Consider the following 23,777-nt stretch of genomic DNA (forward strand, 5'->3'; position numbering starts at 1 on the left):
ATAATTCTTTCTAGTTGAAATGAAAAGCATGGCCATTCATAAGCTCAAAATTTAATCATTTCTATTACTTATAAGAACATACGAAAGTATCCTCATTTAAAAATATAATCAGTGTTCCATGCCAATCAAAAAAATCAAACTTTAGAGAAAATCAGTAATTTAAAAAAATATGTCTCTATATATATACATATAAAAAATATATATATATATATATGCATAGACATATGCACATACATAATGACATATGTTTATAAATAAAGCATAAAAGAAGGGAGAAAATACAATGTGCTATATGCATGTAGCGTTTTATTTTTTAAGTTAGAAGCTTTATTCTTACAGCTCCAAGCAGAGGTCCTGAAGACATAAATACCTTTATGCTTGGAGTTGCACAGAGAATTGATTAGTAGCACACCAAGCAATTATTTCAGGGTTTTAAAAGGAAACAGAAGAGAAACAGCAACAGAAGGAGGAAAAAAAATAAAAAGAAGAAAACCTCAAATAAATGCAAAGCACAGTTCAAACAATGCGTTCAAAACAGAAATCAAGATGTAAAAATGCAAAGATACTTACAAACCTTCAAGCCTCGGGATAGATTTTATTCAAAAGTGGTTAATTTTTTTTAACAACATATTTAAACTTTTCAATTCTCTATTCACTAAGAACGCTTCAGCTACTGTAACTATGAGCGAATCGGCTTGCTAAATGCCAATGTCACCACACAGATGGCATGGGTGTCCCCGCTCCCCCTGGGCCTGAATGAAGAACTGGTGCCAGGGTGACGTCATTCCTACCTCTGACATATAGATTGGCAGGGGCAGAGTAGCGAGTGCCCGCGCTGTTGGTGGCAACACACTCATATTTCCCTTGGTCAGATTCTTCACTCTGTTCGATCTGAAGGGCGCCTGTATGGATATAAAATATATTGCCAAAGAGATGGTCAGAGAAGGCTTTCTCGGTCCAGAAAACCACACCTCTTAACAATATGCAAAGCCCTGCAAAGCGAAGGTCCGCTCAACGTCGATTCAATCTCTCGCTAAGGTGCACAGACAGAAAATGATGCGATGAGAAAAACATAGAGAGATTATTTTTTTTTAACATCATCAATGCTAGCATAAGAAAACAGTATCTCTTTTCCCCAGCAAGAACTCTAGTCATAATTAACACTCTTATCTCCTAGACTAATAAAATGAAGATGGGTGAGACTGCTTCAAGGAAGAATGGCTTTTAAATCAAACAAAAGATTAATTTTTGGTTTTGTTTTGTTTCATTTTGGTATCAAAAGTGGCGCAAAAGATAGGCACGCTCAAAAAAAACCAGGCCGGGTTTTCAAGAAAGTCTTCCGCTGAAGAAAGCCAAAAATACGCAGCGAGCACAAAAAGGCTGCACAAAGCAAAAAAAATAAAATTAGTCATTATATATCAGGAAAATATCACTTAAAGAAACAAGACTCCCTTAAGACATGCAGACTTTTAAGAAAAGAAAGACAGTTTGCCACGACTTACAATCATAGATTACGTTTGCTGAAAAACAAAGAGTAGTTGAATTAGAAGGTTTTTTTTTAAAAAAAAGTTCAAAAGCACGGCCTATGCCAGCAAGGAAGAGCCGGCGAACCACTGCTCGAGGACCTCGGGACGGATCCCCTAAGACACCCAGCAAAATCCACCAGTGGGATTAGTAGTGTGGTGTCACAAAACCCCAAGAAAAATACAAAACAAGAATTAGAAAAGAAATGCACACTGAGTCAAAGTAGGAAAAACCAGCAATACAACATACCACCAAGAATACTGAGCACCTTTGGTTTCCATAGCCTGAAGGACAGAAGATCCAAAAATCCAGAGGCGAGTAATCCAAGAAAAAAAGAAGTTGGGGGGAAAAAAGCATCGCTGTCAGGTTGGAGGCGAGTGGGATCGGGCGGAAAGGGGAGTCATTCTTTGACTTTTAAGACAGTAAGAGAAAAAAGAACCGAAGAACAAAAGCAAAAACCTTTTGAAAGATAAAGACAAAAAGCAGACGTTCCGGGCTGTCTTCTGCATGTCTGCCACTGTTCTCCAGACCACCTCGGCTTTGGTCCAGAACAAGAACAGCTAAGGAAGAAAAAAATGATCTTTTTTTTTTTTCTCCGGTTGGACAAAAAAAAAAAAAAAAAAGGAAGAAAAAGAACAACAAAAAAGGAAAAAGGAAGAAGAAAAGGAAAAAAAGAGGGACAGATGGTACGCTGTGACTGGTCTGTGGTCTAAAGACCTGGATATGCTTTCTTTGAAGCATATCACAACTGAAATCATTATTTTCATAAAGAAAGAAATGAACAAAACAAAGAGAAAAAGGAAAAGGAAAGGAAAATTCACAATATGAGAGTCACCGATCATAACCAAACAGTACAAAGGAAAAAAAATAATAATAAAGTTGATGGACATTATTGGAATGATTCTGAAAACAGGACAAAGATGACAGTGATGAGAGGACAGAAAGAATGAGTAAGATCATTCTGTGAACGTTAGTTCAGCACTCTTACCTCTTATTGGTGTACCACCTGGGTGGATAATATGAATGCAAATAAGATTAGAAAGAAGAAGCATTAGTACGAGAAGGAGGAGGCTAGGGCTGGGGAGAAGAATTAAATTAGATTTACAGAATTATATAAGGTCTTAAAAGAAACTTGAATTACTATACTGGTAAAACAGGAATATATGAGATAGTATTATTAGATCATAAAAGCAAGTTGCATTATACCACAGAGGGCCAAGACCACAATAGGCAGCATTGCCTTTCTCAGAGAAGCAACTGAGTACTTAGGTCTGGGGACGTATAGGGTCAGAATGGATCTTATATGCCTCATATTCTTAGAAAAAAAAATAAACGGACTCAATAATATTTTTAAAGACAATTTAGAAAATACTGGCTAATCTATTTAAGTATATATATAGATATGCATATATATATATATACTGTCATAGGAAATACTACATACTAACTAGAAACAAACACTTGATTGGATATCTTACTCTACTTACTGTGCTACATTTGTGTGATATTATAACTTGTGTACTATTTTGTTTTTTTACATAGTGTTCTTACGAAAACAGTGCTGTGGGTGTGTGTGTGTGTGTGTGTGTGTGTGTGTGCACGCCACTAGGGAGATCTGGTGTCTACACTGACAGTTAGTAAAATGCATGCCATGCATTTTATTAATAATAATAATAATAATAATAATAATCATAGTCTGAATATGGAAATTAGTGGGGGTGAAGTGTGCTTCAGAACTAAGCACTTACCAATAGATTCTGGAGATTTAAATACGGAGAGAAGAAAGACAGCATAAAAATATTATTATATTCCTTATAATTTGGTACAATTTTTTTCAGAGTTAAAGCTTTATACACTAAATCATCTATGTTACATGTGAATAATTAATTCTTTATTTACAATAACAGAATGCTAATCTACACAATTCTGCTGACAACAAGCAAAGAGAGGCAGTTAACAAGACGCTTTAACATCACAGGACAGGTCAAAAGCTGAGAATTCTGGGAAGACAGGCAGTCAAACAACTTAGAATTCTATACCAATATTACTACCAATGTCAAAGTAAACATCTTATTAGTAAATGTCCCTATGAGATTACCTAGGGACAGGCTGTACAATTTAAGAAGTTTAGAATTATCTCTATTTTTAATCTAAAGAGAACAAAGGAATAAACTTGAGATGGGGGTGGGAGGAAAGGGCAACGGGGAGAAAGAGAGAGAGAAAGCAGCAAAAGCTGGAGTCTACACCCAGAGCAGACTTCTGTAGATCCAGTCACTGGAGGGCTCAAAAATGTTCAGTGTGGGCGCACACTACTGTGGCAAAGGTGTACATATGCTCACTCACGAGAATATAATAATGATAACATTAAAAAAATCCCCTCCTTTCACTGGTACTTTGTTAAAACTTTAAAAAAATAACACATCTGGTTACTCATGATATAACATTTCTGTGTTTTATGTATTAGTGGAAAGAAAGATGTGACCAAACTTACTAAACTTTGGTATTCTTGATGAGTTCAAATGTAGGGACGACAGAGAAAACGCACTTTAATAAAATTGAATCATTTTAGTGTTTCATATGAACATTTTGGTTTTTAATGGATATAACCATTGGAACTCCTTGCAAGTTCTGAATGAAGTCCAATGTTGAAATAAATTTGTTTCAAAAGAAAACAGAGAAAGAAGAAAGAAAGAGAAAATGGATCCATCAAATACTGCTAAATAGCAGTAAATTAAAAAAAAAGTATCAAAAATACAGTCACAGCAGTGAGCAATGTGGATTAAACAGAAGCTGCAAAACACACAGAGAGAAGGAGAAAGACTCTGAAACGGGCTATGACATCACAAACATGGACAACACATTAAATAACAGAGAAAGAGAAGAGGGAGAAAAATCAATACCTAAAAAATAAAAATAAATTAAATTAAAAATAAAGAGAGAGAAAGCTAAAAGGAAAAAAAAATCTTTAGGAGTTAGTGGAAACAGTAACAAGACCCTACCTGATCGTAACTGCTTAATACGGCCATTGTTGTTGCTTGTGTCCACAGGTAAGAAATCTTTAAACCAAGTGATTTCCGGGTCCGGATTCCCACTGGCTGCACAAAGCATGGTGGCAGTGCGTGTACGCTCAACCACCTTCAATTGTGGGCCCATGTCAATGGTAGGAAAGCCCCTGGGAATTTGATCCTCTGCAAAACAAAAGGTGATACTTCATTAGGTTAGTAAGTCAGATGCCCAAGATTAAAGAGATATTGCCCATTAATCTCCCCCCCTACCATATTCAGCATTTGCTGAGAAGCTAACACACACCAGGCAACATGGCATTATGAGATTAGAATACAGGCGCACTGTTGATCCTGGCCAGAAGAGTACACAGTCTAAGTTAAGAGCAACCACTTAGCAAAGAGCTCAGACACGTTTGATAAAGACCCTGTTAAAACGATGCATCTAAGCTTCTAGGAGCTCAGAGGGAGAAGTAATTGCAGAATGGCTGCCTGAGGAGGTCACTGAGCACCAAGAGGACGCTCTGAGATGGGCCTTTAGGAATGAGTTGAGTTGGCCAGAAAGATGGGATTATCACAAGTGTAGGCATTAAGATAGGAAACTTCTCTTGAGGAAAAACCCAGCAGGGCCAGATTAGCAGGTACCTGAAAAGCAAGCAGATTATCTAGGCTAATCTTGATTTACGAGTGTCCATACCCCACCGCTAGTTGGCGCAGCGAACGTCACAGTGAACGCCACATTCTCTTGGTCTGTGGTAGATCTCCAGAGTCTATACGTTTTCCTACTAGACCCTCAGTTTTCTCCTACAATAACCTGGACTGGGTGTTCAGGGCATCTTCTCTTTCTTGGGAGCTGTATTCTTTGGTAGTGTTTTGACATTCTTTCACTATTCACCTTCAAAAATCTCTCTACTCCTTAACCATTTCTCTGACCAACTCTCTACCAGAAGTACTTTCCTATTACGTACAGTAAAAAATCCTTTTTTAATTGTGCAATGTATCCATACATGGACTTGAAAATACAGGAGCTTCTCCTAAAATATGGCAATCCAGACTAGCTTGATCAATACAAAGGAGACCCAGAATAACTCACTGTATGGAGGGGTAAACTGATGCTAGATAAAAAGTACAAGACAGATGTATGTACTGACTTCTATGGAAGCTCCGAGGCAGAAAAGATTAAATACATTTGGGAGAGTTTCAAAAGGATATGCGGGGGGAAAAAGGAGACATGTGTACTACTATTTATAATACCTTAAACAATAAATTTAACAAAATAAAAAGAAAGAAAAAAGAACCTGTAAAGAAGGGGATTTTGGCTGTGTGGCCTTCAACAGATAACATTTGTCTGGAAAATGGTGAAAACTTCAGTATAGGCATAAAAAAATTTCCTATGTAGGAGATCATCCATGAGAGGCTGGGAAAAATGGGGCCCAATTTAAAAGAACTTTGCTAGTCAGATTTAGGAGATTGAATTTACCCCAAAGGTATAGTGAGGTGATGGTGGAGAACACATAGATTTGACTGAACTTGGTGGGGGCCTCAAAATGGAGCCTTTTCCCTAGAAATTGTACCTCACTTAGACTTCAGCAAGACCACAGGATCATACCAGAAATTGTAGAAGGCATCGAAGGAGAAGCCACATCTGATGATTTCTAATGTTCTGCTCACTGGTGTTTGTGCTTTTGAGTCATTTTGGAATTGGTGGCTCATGAAAATTCATCAGAAGTCATGAAGGAGTGTTGATTAAATTAACACCAGGCTCAATCGGAAGTCAAAATGTTTCAAAGTGGTCTTTAAACAAACAGCCACGTTGTAATTTAGATAATTACCACCCATCTAGCTAAGCTCCCTTCCGTGTTGGAATAGAATGTATCTTACCTTTCTAATGCTGGCTGGAAGAGCTGGCAATGTAGGTTATGGATGTGGGGCATGCTTGTGGATTTCAGAGGATTTTATTTTCTCAAGATCTAAGATCTGGGACAATTTTGATGTGGGATATGGATAAGTGAACTTTGGATGAGTTGAAGATTCAAAATTTAGAAACTTCAACTTTTTAATGACCAAAAATGGTGCAGACCTTTCGAATGGAGAAAAGTATTTTCTTACACTTAGGTGTTGCTTTTGTTCTTTTCTTCTTTGGAAACAGAAACTCTCAATTTTTTTTTCCTGATGAATTGAAACTCCCTACAAAGGAATTCTTTTAAGTTGAACATCATGCTTGTGAAAAACATACATAGTTTTACTTAAAAGTTACAAAAACATTTATCAGATTTGAATATACAGTGTGGCCTTGACTTACGAGTGTCCCGACTAACGAGTTTTTCAAGATATGAGCCGTCTCTTGGCCGATTTTTTGCTTTGAGTTGCGAGCTAAAATTCGGGTTATGAGCCAGCTTCAGATACCCCACCGCTATTTGGCGCAGCGAACGTCACAGTGAACGCCACAACATCAGCCCAGCATCACGTGTCTCACTCGTTCACTTGAAGATTTGACATATGAGTAATTTGAGTTACAGAACGAATTAAACTCGTAAGTCAAGGCCACACTGTATATTCAAATCTGATAAATGTTTTTGTAACTTTTAAGTAAAACTATGTATGTTTTTCACAAGCATGATGTTCAACTTAAAAGAATTCCTTTGTAGGGAGTTTCAATTCATCAGAAAAAAATGTTTCAGAGTTTCTGTTTCCAAAGAAGAAAAGAACAAAGCAACACCTTAGTGTAAGAAAATACTTTTCTCCATTCGAAAGGTCTGCACCATTTTTGGTCATTAAAAAGTTGAAGTTTCTAAATTTTGAATCTTCAACTCATCCAAAGTTCACTTATCCATATCCCACATCAAAACTGTCCCAGACCTTAGATCTTGAGAAAATAAAATCCTCTGAAATCCACAAGCATGCCCCACATCCACAACCTACATTGCCAGCTCTTCCAGCCAGCATTAGAAAGGTAAGATACATTCTATTCCAACACGGAAGGGAGCTTAGCTAGATGGGTGATAATTATCTAAATTACAACGTGGCTGTTTGTTTAAAGACCACTTTGAAACATTTTGACTTCCGATTGAGCCTGGTGTTAATTTAATCAACACTCCTTCATGACTTCTGATGAATTTTCATGAACCACCAATTCCAAAATGACTCAAAAGCACAAACACCAGTGAGCAGAACATTAGAAATCATCAGATGTGGCTTCTCCTTAGATGCCTTCTACAATTTCTGGTATGATCCTGTGGTCGTGCTGAAGTCTAAGTGAGGTATAATTTCGAGGGAAAAGGCTCCGTTTTGAGGCCCCCATAAAGTTCAGTCAAATCTATGTGTTCTCCACCATTACCCCACTATACCTTTGGGGTAAATTCTATCTCCGAAATCTGACTAGCAAAGTTCTTTTAAATTGGGCCCCGTTTTTCCCAGCCTCTCATGGATGATCTCCTACATAGGAAATTCTTTTATGCCTACACTGAAGTTTTCACCATTTTCCAGACAAAATGCTGTCTGTTGAAGGCCACACAGCCAAAATCCCCTTCTTTACAGATCCTTTTTTCTTTCTTTTTTTTTGTTAAATTTATTGTTTAAGGTATTATAAATAGTAGTACACATGTCTCCTTTTTCCCCCCGCATATCCTTTTGAAACTCTCCCAAATGTATTTAATCTTTTCTGCCTCGGAGCTTCCATAGAAGTCAGTACATACATCTGTCTTGTACTTTTTATCTAGCATCAGTTTACCCCTCCATACAGTGAGTTATTCTGGGTCTCCTTTGTATTGATCAAGCTAGTCTGGATTGCCATATTTTAGGAGAAGCTCCTGTATTTTCAAGTCCATGTATGGATACATTGCACAATTAAAAAAGGATTTTTTACTGTACGTAATAGGAAAGTACTTCTGGTAGAGAGTTGGTCAGAGAAATGGTTAAGGAGTAGAGAGATTTTTGAAGGTGAATAGTGAAAGAATGTCAAAACACTACCAAAGAATACAGCTCCCAAGAAAGAGAAGATGCCCTGAACACCCAGTCCAGGTTATTGTAGGAGAAAACTGAGGGTCTAGTAGGAAAACGTATAGACTCTGGAGATCTACCACAGACCAAGAGAAGTAGCTGAGGCAATCAAGTTGACCTATGAATTCCCTGGAGAATAATTTACTATCTCATCAGCTAGTTAGGGCTGGAGACTAAAACTATATATAGAATTAGTTAACTTCAAAGAGCTACATTTTACTTAGGCCGAAAGACAGGGCTCTTTTAAGAAACAGTAATGTATTTTGTTTCTCTGAATGCTTACACATTGTCAGTCAAGCAGAGGTCTACAGTGAACAAGTTTCAGCAACAGTGGTTAGAGATGGAATTTCGAGATGATTTTTCAGGGCTCCAAGGGAATGTTAAAACTCACATGTCGCATAAACAGCATTTTGCAAATTAGGCTACGCTGATTTTAATAACCTATTCCACTTATTTCATCAAGCTATTCTTCATGGCTTTAAAGGTTCTGTCAATGCATTTACATCTATAGCATTGTTCTTTTGTTATTTGAAGAAAAAAGAAAGGAGAAAAAGATCAATAGCTGTTGCACCACATTCATTATACTATTAAGCATCTCACTCGGCAGTTATTGACACAAAATGATTCAAAGGATAAAAATAATTTACCTCAAGTGTTCCAAAGTCAACTCCACTACCTTAGTCACGTACAAGTGAGTTTCTAAGGAAAACGCTGACATTTTGTTGTTATTTTCCATATTTAAAACAACCAACTTACGTTAATCAGAAATCAGGCTGGGATTCCCGAGCCAGGCTGGGACTCCATCTCCCAGGGTCTCTTACCTCCCCTTGGCGGTTCACTAGCAGTTCCACAGACATGCATTTACATGGCTCTCCTAGTCCTTCCTTCTCTACCAGTTCATCTTTCTAACCAAGCCAATATTCATGCCCATCAGTGGCAAGTGTCAAAGACTTAAGTAAGTCGAGCCACTTACTAAAGACTCTTAGAAAAAAAATCTAGAATTAATAACCGTTTATAAGAAATGAAGTCCTCACCATGGGGAGAGCTGACAAAATTGACTTTTGCCCTATGGAAAGCAGGCTAATGCAATTGCATGCCCTTCCTTTCCCTTCTCGGCACATAAAGAACACTCCAGAGCCCCTTTCCATATCCACAAGTGCACAACAAAGATAATCTTCCTTGCATAGTAATCAGACAGAGAATGTAAAGAGGGCTGCTTTCTTATTTTTAATAAGGGTAATTAAATTCTAGCCACCCCCTTTTGCACAGAACCTCTTTGAATGCACTTTCTTCATTAAATTTTCATGAGAAACATCACACTTGTAACAGATTCAAATAGCCGGAGCAGTTACACGTTGACAGTCGTGGCTTGTTTCCAATTTGACTGTCAGGTATTTGGCAATAAAGCTCAGTATTCAACATAAAACAAACTGTGGAAATAATGAAATTTCTAATTGGAATGCTTATCTCAGTGGGTGTAGTTTAGAAGATGTTAATTGTTTTTTTTTTCATCCTCTACATTTATTAGTGATTTATGTAAAACTGCCTAGGCCATTGGATAACATCAATTTTGACAGCTTATCAAATGTCTGGTACCAGGAACTTGGGGGGGAGGGGAGGGAGATCAATACCCTTTATACCTCAACCATATAAACTTTTACAGCAAAAAAGCAGCTATCAAAAATTAACACATTGTCAATATGTTAGTAGCTTTAAACTTGTACATGAGGTGAGTAGAAAAACATTTTGTCCTATTCATTAATGTGCTCATTAAGCTTTAAAGTGCCTTACTTATCACCGTTCCATATTAATATTCAATCATGCAGAATTAGCTATTAATTCATCAACAATTTAAATCAGACTTGACCTTCACAAAGCCATTTGGTCTGTCATTTTGAGAGGCCATTAAAGGGCATATTACTACACACTTGTGCTTAGTGAATCGTAGAAGTCATACATATTTTGTTTGGAATGGCAGCTATAATAGGCCTGGAAATATAGCTCATTCTTTGAATCTTGTTTGGTGTCTTAATGAAATATGCTGGTATGAAACTTACAATTCCATTAAGGAGAGAGAAAAATGAATGTCAGCGGTTTCCAGAGTTAACATCCCATTGCTGTAGAACTTCTGTTAATAACCCCTGATCTACCAAGGGCTTGAAAGGGAAGTATGGGGACATAGTCTGAAATTGTTTTGTAGGGAGTCATGCTTTAGATATCTGAATGATCAAATAATAGCTTTTGCACAATTTTCTCAGTAAACTAATTTCATTATTCATCCATAAACAATTTTAATGATGCCTTCATTTTCGCTCCAGTTCTGCAAACACTGAACCTCTCTCATTTGATAAGAAACCACAACTAAACTGCCAGCTATGGCTACAGGCTCCTTCTAAGGTGGCCCCAAGCAGTTCTTCTAATCTTGCTGGGACTCCAAGTGAATTCAACCAGACTGGTCCCAAAGCCTACTGAGTTTATTACCTGCCCCTCATTTGAACAGTTATTCACTCTTTAATTGTTTTGTGGCTATAAATTTGGCCTCTCCCATTTGATACAACTCAAAGGGGCAAAACTATCTTATAACCTCTTTCTAGTAGTAATATACTTATACACTTACAAAAATAGTTGTTAATGACAGTTTTTATTTTTATAGTCCTGCATTTTAATTTAATTAATTTAGCCAACAAGTTTCATCAATTGAGATATGTCATTTGGGGCAGTTGCTGCACTAGAAACACAAATCAGCTCCTGCCTTCCTAATTTTACAGGAAGGCTTCCCTTATGTGGTGGTTGTAAGTTCCCAAGTCAAAACTGCAACCACCTTGCAAAAACCTTACGTGAAAGCACAATGAAATTCAAAAGAACACAATAGAATATGGATCTATACTCTGCTATCTCATCTTTCCAAGACTGAAATGGAATTCTTGATGTTCAAACTAATAATAAAACCCAAGTGAATGACACAGTCATATATTGAGGCAAATACTCTGGGTCTTCTTTCACTGACAGGAGCAAAGATTTCTCAGTGGCTAGATATCTTACAACTTTAAGTATTCACTATATAATCTTACAGAAGCACAAACATTTTTTTTATTATTATTTTTTTAAGGATGAAGGGGCTAAAGGAACTTTTCATTAACATAATAATATGAAGAATATTTTCTTAAATAAAAGTGCTGGACCCTTTAAATATATTTAAAGGCATGAATTATTACCTGTTAGAGAAATAGTAGTAATCTATACAACAGAAATTCAGTGTGTTTTTATACCTGATAAAAAATAAACATTATCCTGGAAAATTTAAATATGTAGGTCTACTAGTAAAAGTAATCAAACAATAAAATAGATTTATGTTTATGAAAGTTGCATTATATTAAAAAAAGAGCCTTTAAATTATTAGTTCTAAAAATCTACTGGATAGTCAATAAATGTTGTCATTCATTCTATAGATATTTATTAAAGCTCTCCTTTGTGCCAGAACTGGGCTGGGCATTGGATATGAAGTAATCTGAAGGATCTTTATATTGTGATTAATTGTATCTGAAGGATAATTAGATTCTTTGTGAATAAGAATAGCACCCAGCTCACAGGCAGGAGGAGTGAATGAGACAATGAATTAAGTGTGCCTAGCACTGCCTGACATCTAGTAAAATACCATCTTACTCTAACCCAAGCTCCCACAATAGATTTAAATAGAATGGAGGCATATGACTCTAAGGGTTGGTATGACAAAGCTGCAACAATAAACTGCAAATGGAAAATATTCTATGCATGTAATAAAAAAATTATCTAAACATGCAAGTGAATTGAGAGGGCAATATCTTGTCAAGTAACCTCTTCAGAGCTCACAAAAGCCCTCATTTCTCTCTCTGACCAAGATTTCAGGCTTTTTGATTAATCTACAGCATAAATAATACACATCTATATTGTCATGTGACATGTTCTCAAAAGTGAACTTTAAAAATATCTCTAAGTTTTGGGAAAAGAAAAGCTTTGCTGTGAATGACTGAAAACACGGAGCCATTTGAGCCTGCTGAGGGCTCCCTGAGACAGGCAAGGGTTGCCTCCTTTTCTTTAGAAATCATGGCTTTCTGTAGACATAAGACAGAGACACAGCAAAATTTAGTGACTCGTTCCAGGTCACACATATAGCAAAAATAAAAATAAACCTTTAACTCTAGATTACTTGTGTTTTTAGTTCATCATGTTTCCTCTATTCCAGTAACTGTCTGTGAATAAATAAAACTCATACTTGGAAGTCAACTCATAAAGAAAAGGCACAACAAAAATAATTTGAATACTTAATAATTTTTTTTTTAGATTTTAAGTTGGAAGAACTAGAGACTCAGGCTCCTGGATATAATAATCATTTTGAAACAGTTGTAAAAAGTCCACCATTTGGTACATATCAATTGGCCTCTCATTTGCTTAGCGTTGGTTCCAGGTAGAGACAAAACTCTGCCAGGTATGCTCGCCAATCAAATGTGGATGAGAAATGTATGAAAAGAAAGAATGTGAAGAGGATGCTAAATATCAAATGATTTCCCTAGGAAGCTCAAATTCAGCACTGTGGTTATATTTTTAACCTTCTGTAATTTCTATTTAGTTTCTAGGAAGGGCTAAAAATGGCAGTGCTTTTTTGAGCAGACACTAAAATGCAGTACACAGACCAGAGAACTAGACATCAGTAGACTAAGTATATTAACTCTATGACCTTAAGCCCCACAGGGGTAGGACCTGTAATGACTACCCCAAATAGCTTGTCTAAGAGATGGGACAGATCAGCATTTCAGAGGCTGGTTGGAGTATTTGCTACTTTGTTGAAGAGTAAATGAGTTTTTAAGCTAACTATCCTTAAGAATAAACCACAATATCAGGCTACAAACAAGAACCATTTCCTCCCAGAGTACAGTTCCTTAAGGGAGAGGGGTAACGGGGAGGTAGGTATGTATTATTCTTTTCTTAAAGAAAATAAAACTTTTATTTTCACCATTCCAGATGGTGACACGGTAAAATTGGTGCTGCTTTGACATCATGACCGTATTATTCAAAAATCAACGCTCCTTCAAGTGAATTGAATAAGTGACTAAAAACAGAAAAATAAAAAGAAATAAAAGCTCTAAGTCAGTGATTTCCTGGCAAAGTTGGGCTCCAGACCATGATCAAAATGATATTCATATGAGTAAAACTGGAAAAAAATATATATTTAAATAAAGTGGTTTCTAATTATGAGTCAAAGGCTACTCAAAGTCAGAAAGAAATGATCCAAAGCAGGAGAAAAGTGGCAGTTAATACATGCTATTTCAAATGGAATACTTAATAAATATAAGATCTGGCCCAAAAAAGTAATTAGGAACACGATGCAGTGACTTTTTAGGCCTGGATCCTCTTTGCAAGTTATCAGGTACAGATGGTATGCTTGTCTTAATATGGCTATAAATCAATCAGAGGAGCTTTTATCTCGGAATGGAATTAGGCATCTCTTAAGGGCAGTTACTGGGTTCAGGAGGCTCAAAAGACTTCTCATAGAATTATGCCATGCCAGAATAGAACACTGGAGGTTGATAAGCTGATAGGAGCCTCATTAGCAGCTACTACATATTCAGCACACTAACCAGATACCCACAGAGCATTCCGGAGCAAAAAGCTCCGTTTTCTGAAATGTCCTTCACATGCTGAGGAGGCATTCTTGGCACAGAATGAAGCACACTGGTTTAGAAGCTACGTGTGCAATTGCGCTACAAATCATGAAGTCAAGTCTACAGGGCAGGACACAAATCCAGTTAGATTTCATTACCGTTTGTATGACCATGGTGGCTGCAATTTCACATGGCATTAACTCAGTTAAACCTCTTTGTTAACAGTGTTTAGCTTTGGCAAATGATCACACTCTTTGTGATCCAAAGTCAGATAAATTCCCGGGGTAGGGGGTGCGTGGGGGGTGGTGAATATCCTCTCCTGTCTAGAAACACTGTTAATACTCGAATATTTAAGTAAATATTTAGGACCCAGGTTTATGCTTTTTTTCCCCTTCTCAGAAACACAAATCTCATTAAGATAATACAATTCAATAAGCATCCACTTCGGCAAATCTAATTTCTTTCTATTAATTTATTTTTATAAAAGAGCATGTGTCATGATGCTTTGTGCGTCATCCAACTTTTGCCTCATTTTGAAGATTAAGATAATTAATCACTTTACATTAATATTGAAATCACCATGTGAATTTTTAAAGAAAAAAATCAAAGCAAAAACGTACAACGAAGCTGAAGTTCAAAAACTGAATTCCTGTGTTTTCAGAAAGAGAGACAAAAAGTTAGAAATAGTAAACACAGAAAGAGAGCTAACTGGGTTTGGCTCCTGCCTCCGTCATTTTTGGCTTTGTAAAAGTTGGGAATTCTAATGAGCTCAAATCAAAGAAGGCCAAGAAAAAAATTCATCCTGGCTGCCTCACTGTGTTGTGTTGAATATAAATAAAAATAAAAATTTAAGCCATCAAATGTTATATGAAACGGAAAACTGGACTGGACTGTATGGTGAATTGGAATCAGAGGTACTGGCATGAACTCCTGGTTTTAAAAATATACACATTGATATAGAAATGAATATAATTGTAAATGAGTGTGCACTCACACACAGACACCCCCTCTTTGTAAAAACTTACCAAAATATCTCCCCCTGCTCTGTGACTCAAGAGTGGCACTAAAGGATAGCAATGGCCACACCTAACATCCAGATCTGTTTTCTAAATATGATTCTCTAGTAAAAAGAAATAGAGCTCCTTGGAGAAATGCCTGATTCCATACAGCACAGGACAAGGAAAGGTCCCGGGTTCGATTCCGGTCAAGGGCACATGCCCGGGTTGCTGGTTCAATCTCCAGTAGGGGGCGTGCAGGAGGCAGCTGTTCAATGATTCTGATCATTGATGTTTCTATCTTACTCTCCCTCTCCATTTCTCTCTGGAATCAATAATATATATATACAAAAGACTGAGAAAATATCCCAGATTGAAAATGTCAAATGAAAACACCAAATATTGAATCAATAATATATAAATACAAAAGACTGAGAAAATACCCCAGATTGAAAATGTCAAATGAAAACACCAAATATTATATAAATCGTTTCACTGTAAATAATGAAAACTACAAGAGCATATAAATAAGCCTTTGACCATCTTATGATACAATAATGTATTATCTATGGAGGTAAGTTTCCTCTCAATACAGATAATTTTCTATTTATATGGCAAAAGTGAGTCTGAATTTAACACCAAAGATTACCTAATGGAACTTGTTTATATTTGTCAGTGTATGAGACTTTTTCTTAAAAGTATTTGGAGTAACAAGCAGTCAATTTATAAAACTACCCAAAGAAACCTAACTATAATTTGTTTATTTTTTTCAATTTTTGAACTTTTCTTTCTCTTTATATAAGCTTACTAAAAAAATGTCATATTTAAATGCAAACATAGGGTAGAAATTTATTCAGTATGTTTTAATATATCAAAATATTAATGTGCTATTCAAAAGGAGGTCAGACATCTAGAAAATAACCAGGTAGGAAAAATGCTACCAAAAATGACTGAAATCAGGACTCAAAATTACATGAACGAATCTCTTATCCTTTGCTGCTAAAAGAGGTATCAGGCCCCTACACGTAAGATTTTAAAGGCTTGACTTTATTTAATAGTATATTAAACTCAGCAAATTAGGGGAAAAAAATCCAGGCAAAGCCTAAGGGGATTACATAAAGGATTGCGGTCTTTTTCCTAAAAGCAACAGGAAGGTAAAGAAACATTTTAAAGATAGAGGTAAGTGTGTGGGCTGGTAAGTGCTTATAAATAAGTGTATTAGGGGGGTATGTTGCTTATCAAAGTTCCATTTTGAAAAACACCCTTTTAACTAGTGTGAAAAATACATTGGGGCAGGGAAAACTGGGGTGGGGGTGAGGGGATATATAGAGGCCAAAGGAGGTGACTGTGATAGCCCAGTGACAAAATCAGGGTAAACTTCCACCAGGAAAGTGGTGGAGAAGAAGAGCAGAAGTAGAGAGAGTTGAGACTATTTTTTAATTTCAGTTTTATTGATATATAATTGACAAAATAGTAAGATATTTAAAGTGTATATCATGGCCATGACTTATATATAAATGCACTGTGAGAGTTGTGAATAACTTGAAGGTCACATTGATAGGGTCTGCTAGTATTCTGAGGATAGGGAATGAGGGAGGATTATCATCAGGGATGGTTTCCTAAAGATATGGGATAGATTTGTGTAATATATTTCCAGTCATGCCTTCCCCTGGAGAACAATGCCATGCATTTGAGGTACCTATGTAACAGATGGCATGAGCCCCTGCAGGCTGGGCTCTGTCTTTGCCTCACCAGTGTAGCTACCCCCAGGGTGGAGCACAGGGCCAAGCCCAAAGTAACTACATGCCAAATGCATACTGACCCACTGGTACCCTCAGAAACCGGCCCACGGGCTGGAATATTAAGCCATAAGCTTCCTTACGTGCTCCATCTCAGGGGGAGGGCAAGAAAGTACTGCCTCTGCCTGCAACAGTGTGAGCTCAGCACTCTGACTGTGGATGTGCCCGGGGCTCCCTGGGCACCAGTCTAGAATAAGATGAAGATGCCTATGGGTTTGTCCAAAGTAACTACATGCCAAATGCATACTGACCCACCGGTACCCTCAGAAACCGGTCCAAGGGCTGGAATATTAAGCCATAAGCTTCCATATGTGCCCTGTCTCAGGGTGAGGGCAAGAAAGGACTGCCTCTGCCTGCAACAGTGTGAGCTCAGCACTTTGACTGGATGTGTCCGGGGCTCCCTGGACACCAGTCTAGAATAAGATGAAGATGCCTATGGGTTTGTATCCATTTTCCCCAACAACAGCACAATTCCTGCAATCTGAAGACAGCTGACATGCCAGAGGAAGTTTTCCCTTAGGCACAGAAGAGCATCACGGTCCGTGGCCTCCTGATTGAAAGGGGAATAATCTGAGCTGTATTCCTATGAAGACATGCCATTAAGAACCTCTTCAAGGACAACGTGTGGCTATCACATTTTAATATGCTACCTGCCAATTAAATAGATACGGGTTTCCAATAACAAGGTATTCAGAAGTGATACAATAAACCTTTCTCTAACATATGGAAAACAACCCAGACTTGTTCATTTTCATTTAGTTGCAATAGACTGACATACTGTTATAAATCTAGTTCTTAAAGTGACAGCAACCTGACAAGCGAAAAAGTTATCCGGCCTTCAGTAGTAGAGAGAGCCAATATAGCCTACCGTTCTCCCCAGCGTACCAGCAGGTACTTTTTATATTGACTGCAACACCCATGCTCCTTCAACCGCTCAGTGATCAGGGTTATGAGCCTGCTGAGTAAGGAATGTGTGGGCACTCACTAAAGGAAGTGAGAACACATATTTCAGCCCCTGATCCCTAAAATAACTCATGCTATTCAAGTGTTGATTGTTATAAAGATAAAATAATATGCAATACAACTTCATAAAATATACATGACAGGTTTCATGGGCAAATTATAATCAAGTGGGCAAATTTTATGGGTTTGCAGGAATTAACTCTGAGGCACATAAAATATAATAAAAAATGTTTACCCAGTGAGAAAAAGTCATTTTCAATTTAGTTTATGTTTTTATCACATACTCGCTCCCCCACCCCCTGCTTGGGTGACTTGGGCTGAAAGCTTATAGACTCCCATTTACTGAGAACTTACCTCACATATACTAGGAAGTAGCTGTCTGAATCCTGACAGATCTGTTCCTTTGGTAACAGCAGCCCATTTTTTTTTCCTTTTTTGGGGGGTAATTTTCACTTGACACTTGTGTGTGTGTGTGTGTGTGTGTGTGTGTGTGTGTATTATATATATATTCATTCCTCCTAAAACCTAAGCTACTTTTCTGAAACATGGTGTGTGGGGTTCTAGAAAAAAATCTTCCTAGGATATCAGTTTTCCTGGTAAGTTTTAATAGGATATAGATTTAAGAACATTCCAGCACATATAACCATAGTTTTTAAATGTTTCTGTCTTAAGTTGTGAGGGGGGTGGGGGGAGGACAGTGGAATATTTAAGACAAAGTTGGCCAACCCTCGCCTCTCTTTCACTCCCAGACATAATTTCTTCCTTTATATTATGAATCCATTTCCTGGCAGGGAGAATAATATTTGCCTTAATACTTATATTCCACCCCTGTCATGAAGCCTACTGTTTGTTCAAACATATGGTGACACGTTTCTAATCATCTGGCTTTAAGTAATTCCATTTAACCCCTGGCAGAGTTCATGAGGAACTTGGACTCCAGGATCCCTGCTGTGTTAATGGCAAAATCTACTTCCTTCTGGGTTATTCTTCAAAAGGCAGATATTAAATGGAAATTTTCTCATTAAAATTATTTATGAATTATAAAACATGAGATCATTCTGAGGGTGCCTATGTCATTCTGATAAAATATGTATATGATGCTGGACCCTAGAACAAAGAGAACTATAATAGATTTTATCTATTATAAAACCAGAGTGATTTTTCAGAAGAAATGGCTATGCAGATCAACTAAAGCCAAAGTTGTGCTTCTTGATAGATATTCTGGTGTGTACAACTGTTTTCAGTGACTGAATTTATACAGACATTACCTCATTTAGTTACCAAAGTTCATATATTGCAACTGATTAATCACAGTTATATGTTCAAATAATACTTTACAGAGTCATTTTGTTTTAAATTAAATTAATGATATGGATCCTTTCTTATAATTTCTTAACAGTTTTATAGGTTCCAAAGATTATATCTACAATGCATGGCACAGATCGGTAGTTCCTTGATTTCCCATTAATCCTGTTTAAGAAGAGAGTCACCATACTTCATATATAATCAGGTTGAAATTTTGGGTGCTCTTTTTTCCATCTCAATGTAGAGAATGATTTATTCTAACACATATTACTATCATCCTTAGTAATATGTGTTTGAGTATTACTATCATCTTTAGAGAGAGAAAAAGAGAAAGAGAGAGGAAAGGGAAAGAGGGGGCAGGGAGATGGAGGGGGACTGAGAGAGAGAAGAGAGAGATTGATCAACTTGTTGTTCCACTTATTTATGCATTCATTGGATTCATTGGTTAATTCTTGTATGTATGCTGACTGGGGATCAAACCTGCAACCTTGGTGTATCACAAAAATGCTCTAACCAACTGAGCCAGAGCCTTCTTCCTTAGTTTTCTTACGAAGATGTACAAACTTGGCTTTAACATGGATCAATGATAAAATCTGCAACTTCCCTTAACCAACCACACAGCTGTATTTTCATCTACAAGTACCAAGGATCTCAACCTCAAACTGATAGACAAAACTTTGGCCAGAGAAGCAATGGTTAGGGATTATTAGCTGAAATAATGCAATCTCATCCGCTCTTCCACATAATGTAAAAATGATCCTTAGTTTAGAGGATAAGGAAGTAGGACTATTTTCTGTTGTTTACTGGAAAAAAGTTTTACTAAATTGTCTTGAGGTATAACTCTCCAGGTTACACTGAGGGACTTGAATAAGCAATTGTCCTATGTATTTGAAGAGAGTTAAACATGCCTCTGATGAAGAGAATAGTCTTTCCAACACAACAATGAACTTGTTGTGAAGAATCACACAGAAATCTTTATTCCCTGGTTTCAGTCTCTTATAATTATAATTTTTCTCAAAAACTGACTTGTTTTTATTTTATGGACATTAGTCCTCTGTGTCAGTTTTCCTCTTTCTCACTTCCAGAACTGATAGAAGATTTAAAGCTAAAACTGTGGTCTACTTCTAGCACAGGCATAGAAAGAAGTCCATGGCACGTGTTCCAACTTCACTTCTCACATCAACTTAACTTCCTCCAACGGTTTATTGTTCTGCCACTGCAACATTTTTATCTCATAACTAGTGGCCTGGTGCATGAAATTTGTGCATGGGGCGTGGGGGGGTGTCCCTCAGCCCGGCCTGCACCCTCTCCAATCTGGGACCCCTCGGGGGATGTCTGACTGCTGGTTTAGGCCCAATCCCTGTGGGCCTAAACCAGCAGTCGGACATCCCTCTCACAATCAGGGACTGCTGGCTCCTAACCGCTCACCAGCCTACCTGCATGATTGCCCCTAACCACTCACCTGCCTGCTGGCCTGCTTGCCCCAACTGCCACCCCCTGCTGGCCTGCTCACCCCCAACTGCCTCCCTGCTGGTCTGATTGCCCCCAACTTGCTCCCCCCTGCCAGCCAGCTTGCCCCCAACTACCCCCTGCTGGCCTGCTTGCCCCAACTGCCTCCCACTGCCGGCCTGATCACCCCTAACTGCCTCTGCCTCGGCCCTGCCACCATGGCTTTGTCAGGAAGGTCTCCCGGTCTAATTAGCATATTACCCTTTTATTAGTATAGTTAACATTCCTTTGTAAATTAATTGTATATCCCTTTGAAGCAAGGTGATAATAGACACAGATATATAAATATTGTAAATCAGATCTTTCAAAAATATATATTGAACAAAAGAACTGATCTCCAAGAAGTCAAGAAATACCCACACAAACCAATCCATATTGCCCACAACAGTCTATGAGAAATGTTAAAGTTATGATAAACCACATCCAACCTCATTACAGCGAGCTTCCCTGAGAGTAAGGCATAAAAAATGGGGGGAAAAGGAAGAAAGGATGGAGAGAAGTATAAAAAGACAGAGTGGCTTAAGCATTTTATTTCTTTTTCAGGTAAGTCACTTTAATTAAAATATTCAGCCCATAATAAAATTGAACAAATGTATAAAAATATACTCAGCAAGTCTGTATAGAGCACATTCTTATATTACCTACAGAAAATCATATTCACATATAACACTAAATATAAGTACTATTTGTTCAATTTAATAACCATTGGTTAAACACTTCTCAAATTCTCTACATCAAACACCGGTTAGCACTTGAAGGCTCCAAGAACAGTCCCTCAAAGGCCTTACAATATAATGGTGGAAACATGCATGTGAACAGAGAAAATTTATGAAACAATTAACTGCTAAGGGAGTACAAAGGGGTGAGTAATGAATTTTGCTGGGCTCTGGGAAGCCAGGACTAAGAACATGAATAGAATGCTGATAGCCAGGAATGTGTTAAGAACCTTCAAGGCACAGGAAAAGTATGATGAAGGTGCAGATATATTACCTACATGGTGCATTCAGTGTGAAGTGTGGCCCAACTTGGGTGCTTTTGTTTGGGGATGGAGTTGGGAAGACTGTGTGGGAAAACATGTGGAAGCTTGAGGCAGAGATTGTCAACAGGGCCCAAATGTGAGAAGCCAGAAGGGTTGTAGGGTTTATTTGGTAAGCAGTATGGAGGTGGATATTTTTTGAACCAAGAAAGATAGAAGAAACTTTTCACGTTCTAAAACACACCTTGGTCAAAGGAGTTTAGTGATCGGGCACAAAGAACAAGATCAGAGGCTGTACTTCTTGTAATGCAAGATAAAGATATCTGTGTTTGGATATCATTATGGGAAGAGAATGGAAGTGAGGATGCTAGATACACATTGGGGAAATTTAGGAAGGTTTAGGAAGTACAGTGGGGCCTTGACTTACGAGTTTAATTCCTTCGGAGACCGAGCTCCTTAAGGAGCTCCTTAAGGAGCTCGGTCTCCGAAGGAATTAAACTCGTAAGTCAAGGCCCCACTGTACTTCCTAAACCTTCCTAAATTTCCCCAATGTGTATCTAGCATCCTCACTTCCATTCTCTTCCCATAATGATATCCAAACACAGATATCTTTATCTTGCATTACAAGAAGTACAGCCTCTGATCTTGTTCTTTGTGCCCGATCACTAAACTCCTTTGACCAAGGTGTGTTTTAGAACGTGAAAAGTTTCTTCTATCTTTCTTGGTTCAAAAAATATCCACCTCCATACTGCTTACCAAATAAACCCTACAACCCTTCTGGCTTCTCACATTTGGGCCCTGTTGACAATCTCTGCCTCAAGCTTCCACATGTTTTCCCACACAGTCTTCCCAACTCCATCCCCAAACAAAAGCACCCAAGCTGGGCCACACTTCACACTGAATGCACCATGTAGGTAGTATATCTGCACCTTCATCATACTTTTCCTGTGCCTTGAAGGTTCTTAACACATTCCTGGCTATCAGCATTCTATTCATGTTCTTAGTCCTGGCTTCCCAGAGCCCAGCAAAATTCATTACTCACCCCTTTGTACTCCCTTAGCAGTTAATTCTTTCATAAATTTTCTCTGTTCACATGCATGTTTCCACCATTATATTGTAAGGCCTTTGAGGGACTGTTCTTGGAGCCTTCAAGTGCTAACCGGTGTTTGATGTAGAGAATTTGAGAAGTGTTTAACCAATGGTTATTAAATTGAACAAATAGTACTTATATTTAGTGTTATATGTGAATATGATTTTCTGTAGGTAATATAAGAATGTGCTCTATACAGACTTGCTGAGTATATTTTTATACATTCGTTCAATTTTATTATGGGCTGAATATTTTAATTAAAGTGACTTACCTGAAAAAGAAATAAAATGCTTAAGCCACTCTGTCTTTTTATACTTCTCTCCATCCTTTCTTCCTTTTCCCCCCATTTTTTATGCCTTACTCTCAGGGAAGCTCGCTGTAATGAGGTTGGATGTGGTTTATCATAACTTTAACATTTCTCATAGACTGTTGTGGGCAATATGGATTGGTTTGTGTGGGTATTTCTTGACTTCTTGGAGATCAGTTCTTTTGTTCAATATATATTTTTGAAAGATCTGATTTACAATATTTATATATCTGTGTCTATTATCACCTTGCTTCAAAGGGATATACAATTAATTTACAAAGGAATGTTAACTATACTAATAAAAGGGTAATATGCTAATTAGACCGGGAGACCTTCCTGACAAAGCCATGGTGGCAGGGCCGAGGCAGAGGCAGTTAGGGGTGATCAGGCCGGCAGTGGGAGGCAGTTGGGGCAAACAGGCCAGCAGGGGGTAGTTGGGGGCAAGCTGGCTGGCAGGGGGGAGCAAGTTGGGGGCAATCAGACCAGCAGGGAGGCAGTTGGGGGTGAGCAGGCCAGCAGGGGGTGGCAGTTGGGGCAAGCAGGCCAGCAGGCAGGTGAGTGGTTAGGGGCAATCATGCAGGTAGGCTGGTGAGCGGTTAGGAGCCAGCAGTCCCTGATTGTGAGAGGGATGTCCGACTGCCGGTTTAGGCCCACAGGGATTGGGCCTAA

The 23,777-nt window shown here is 37.9% G+C and overlaps 1 protein-coding gene across 19 annotated transcripts in view; it reads right to left on the reverse strand.

The window, feature by feature from the left end:
• The window catches only part of PTPRD (protein tyrosine phosphatase, receptor type, D), an 865,179-nt gene that overhangs the window by 198,328 nt on the left and 643,074 nt on the right, over positions 1 to 23,777 (reverse strand). For 11 of the 19 annotated variants that reach the window (XM_014550614.1, XM_014550624.1, XM_014550612.1 and 8 more), the window contains 4 exons: positions 4,524 to 4,712; positions 3,273 to 3,281; positions 2,513 to 2,530; positions 792 to 902 (listed from right to left, as the gene is read on the reverse strand). In XM_014550614.1, the coding sequence (XP_014406100.1) occupies positions 792 to 902; positions 2,513 to 2,530; positions 3,273 to 3,281; positions 4,524 to 4,712 (327 nt within the window). The remainder of the gene's footprint in view (positions 1 to 791; positions 903 to 2,512; positions 2,531 to 3,272; positions 3,282 to 4,523; positions 4,713 to 23,777) is intronic. The other 8 variants (XM_014550617.1, XM_014550625.1, XM_014550620.1 and 5 more) reach the window with 1 other exon arrangement.

This window comes from Myotis brandtii, unplaced genomic scaffold (genome assembly GCF_000412655.1).
Source record: "Myotis brandtii unplaced genomic scaffold, ASM41265v1 scaffold606, whole genome shotgun sequence".
Taxonomy (NCBI): Eukaryota; Metazoa; Chordata; class Mammalia; order Chiroptera; family Vespertilionidae; genus Myotis; species Myotis brandtii.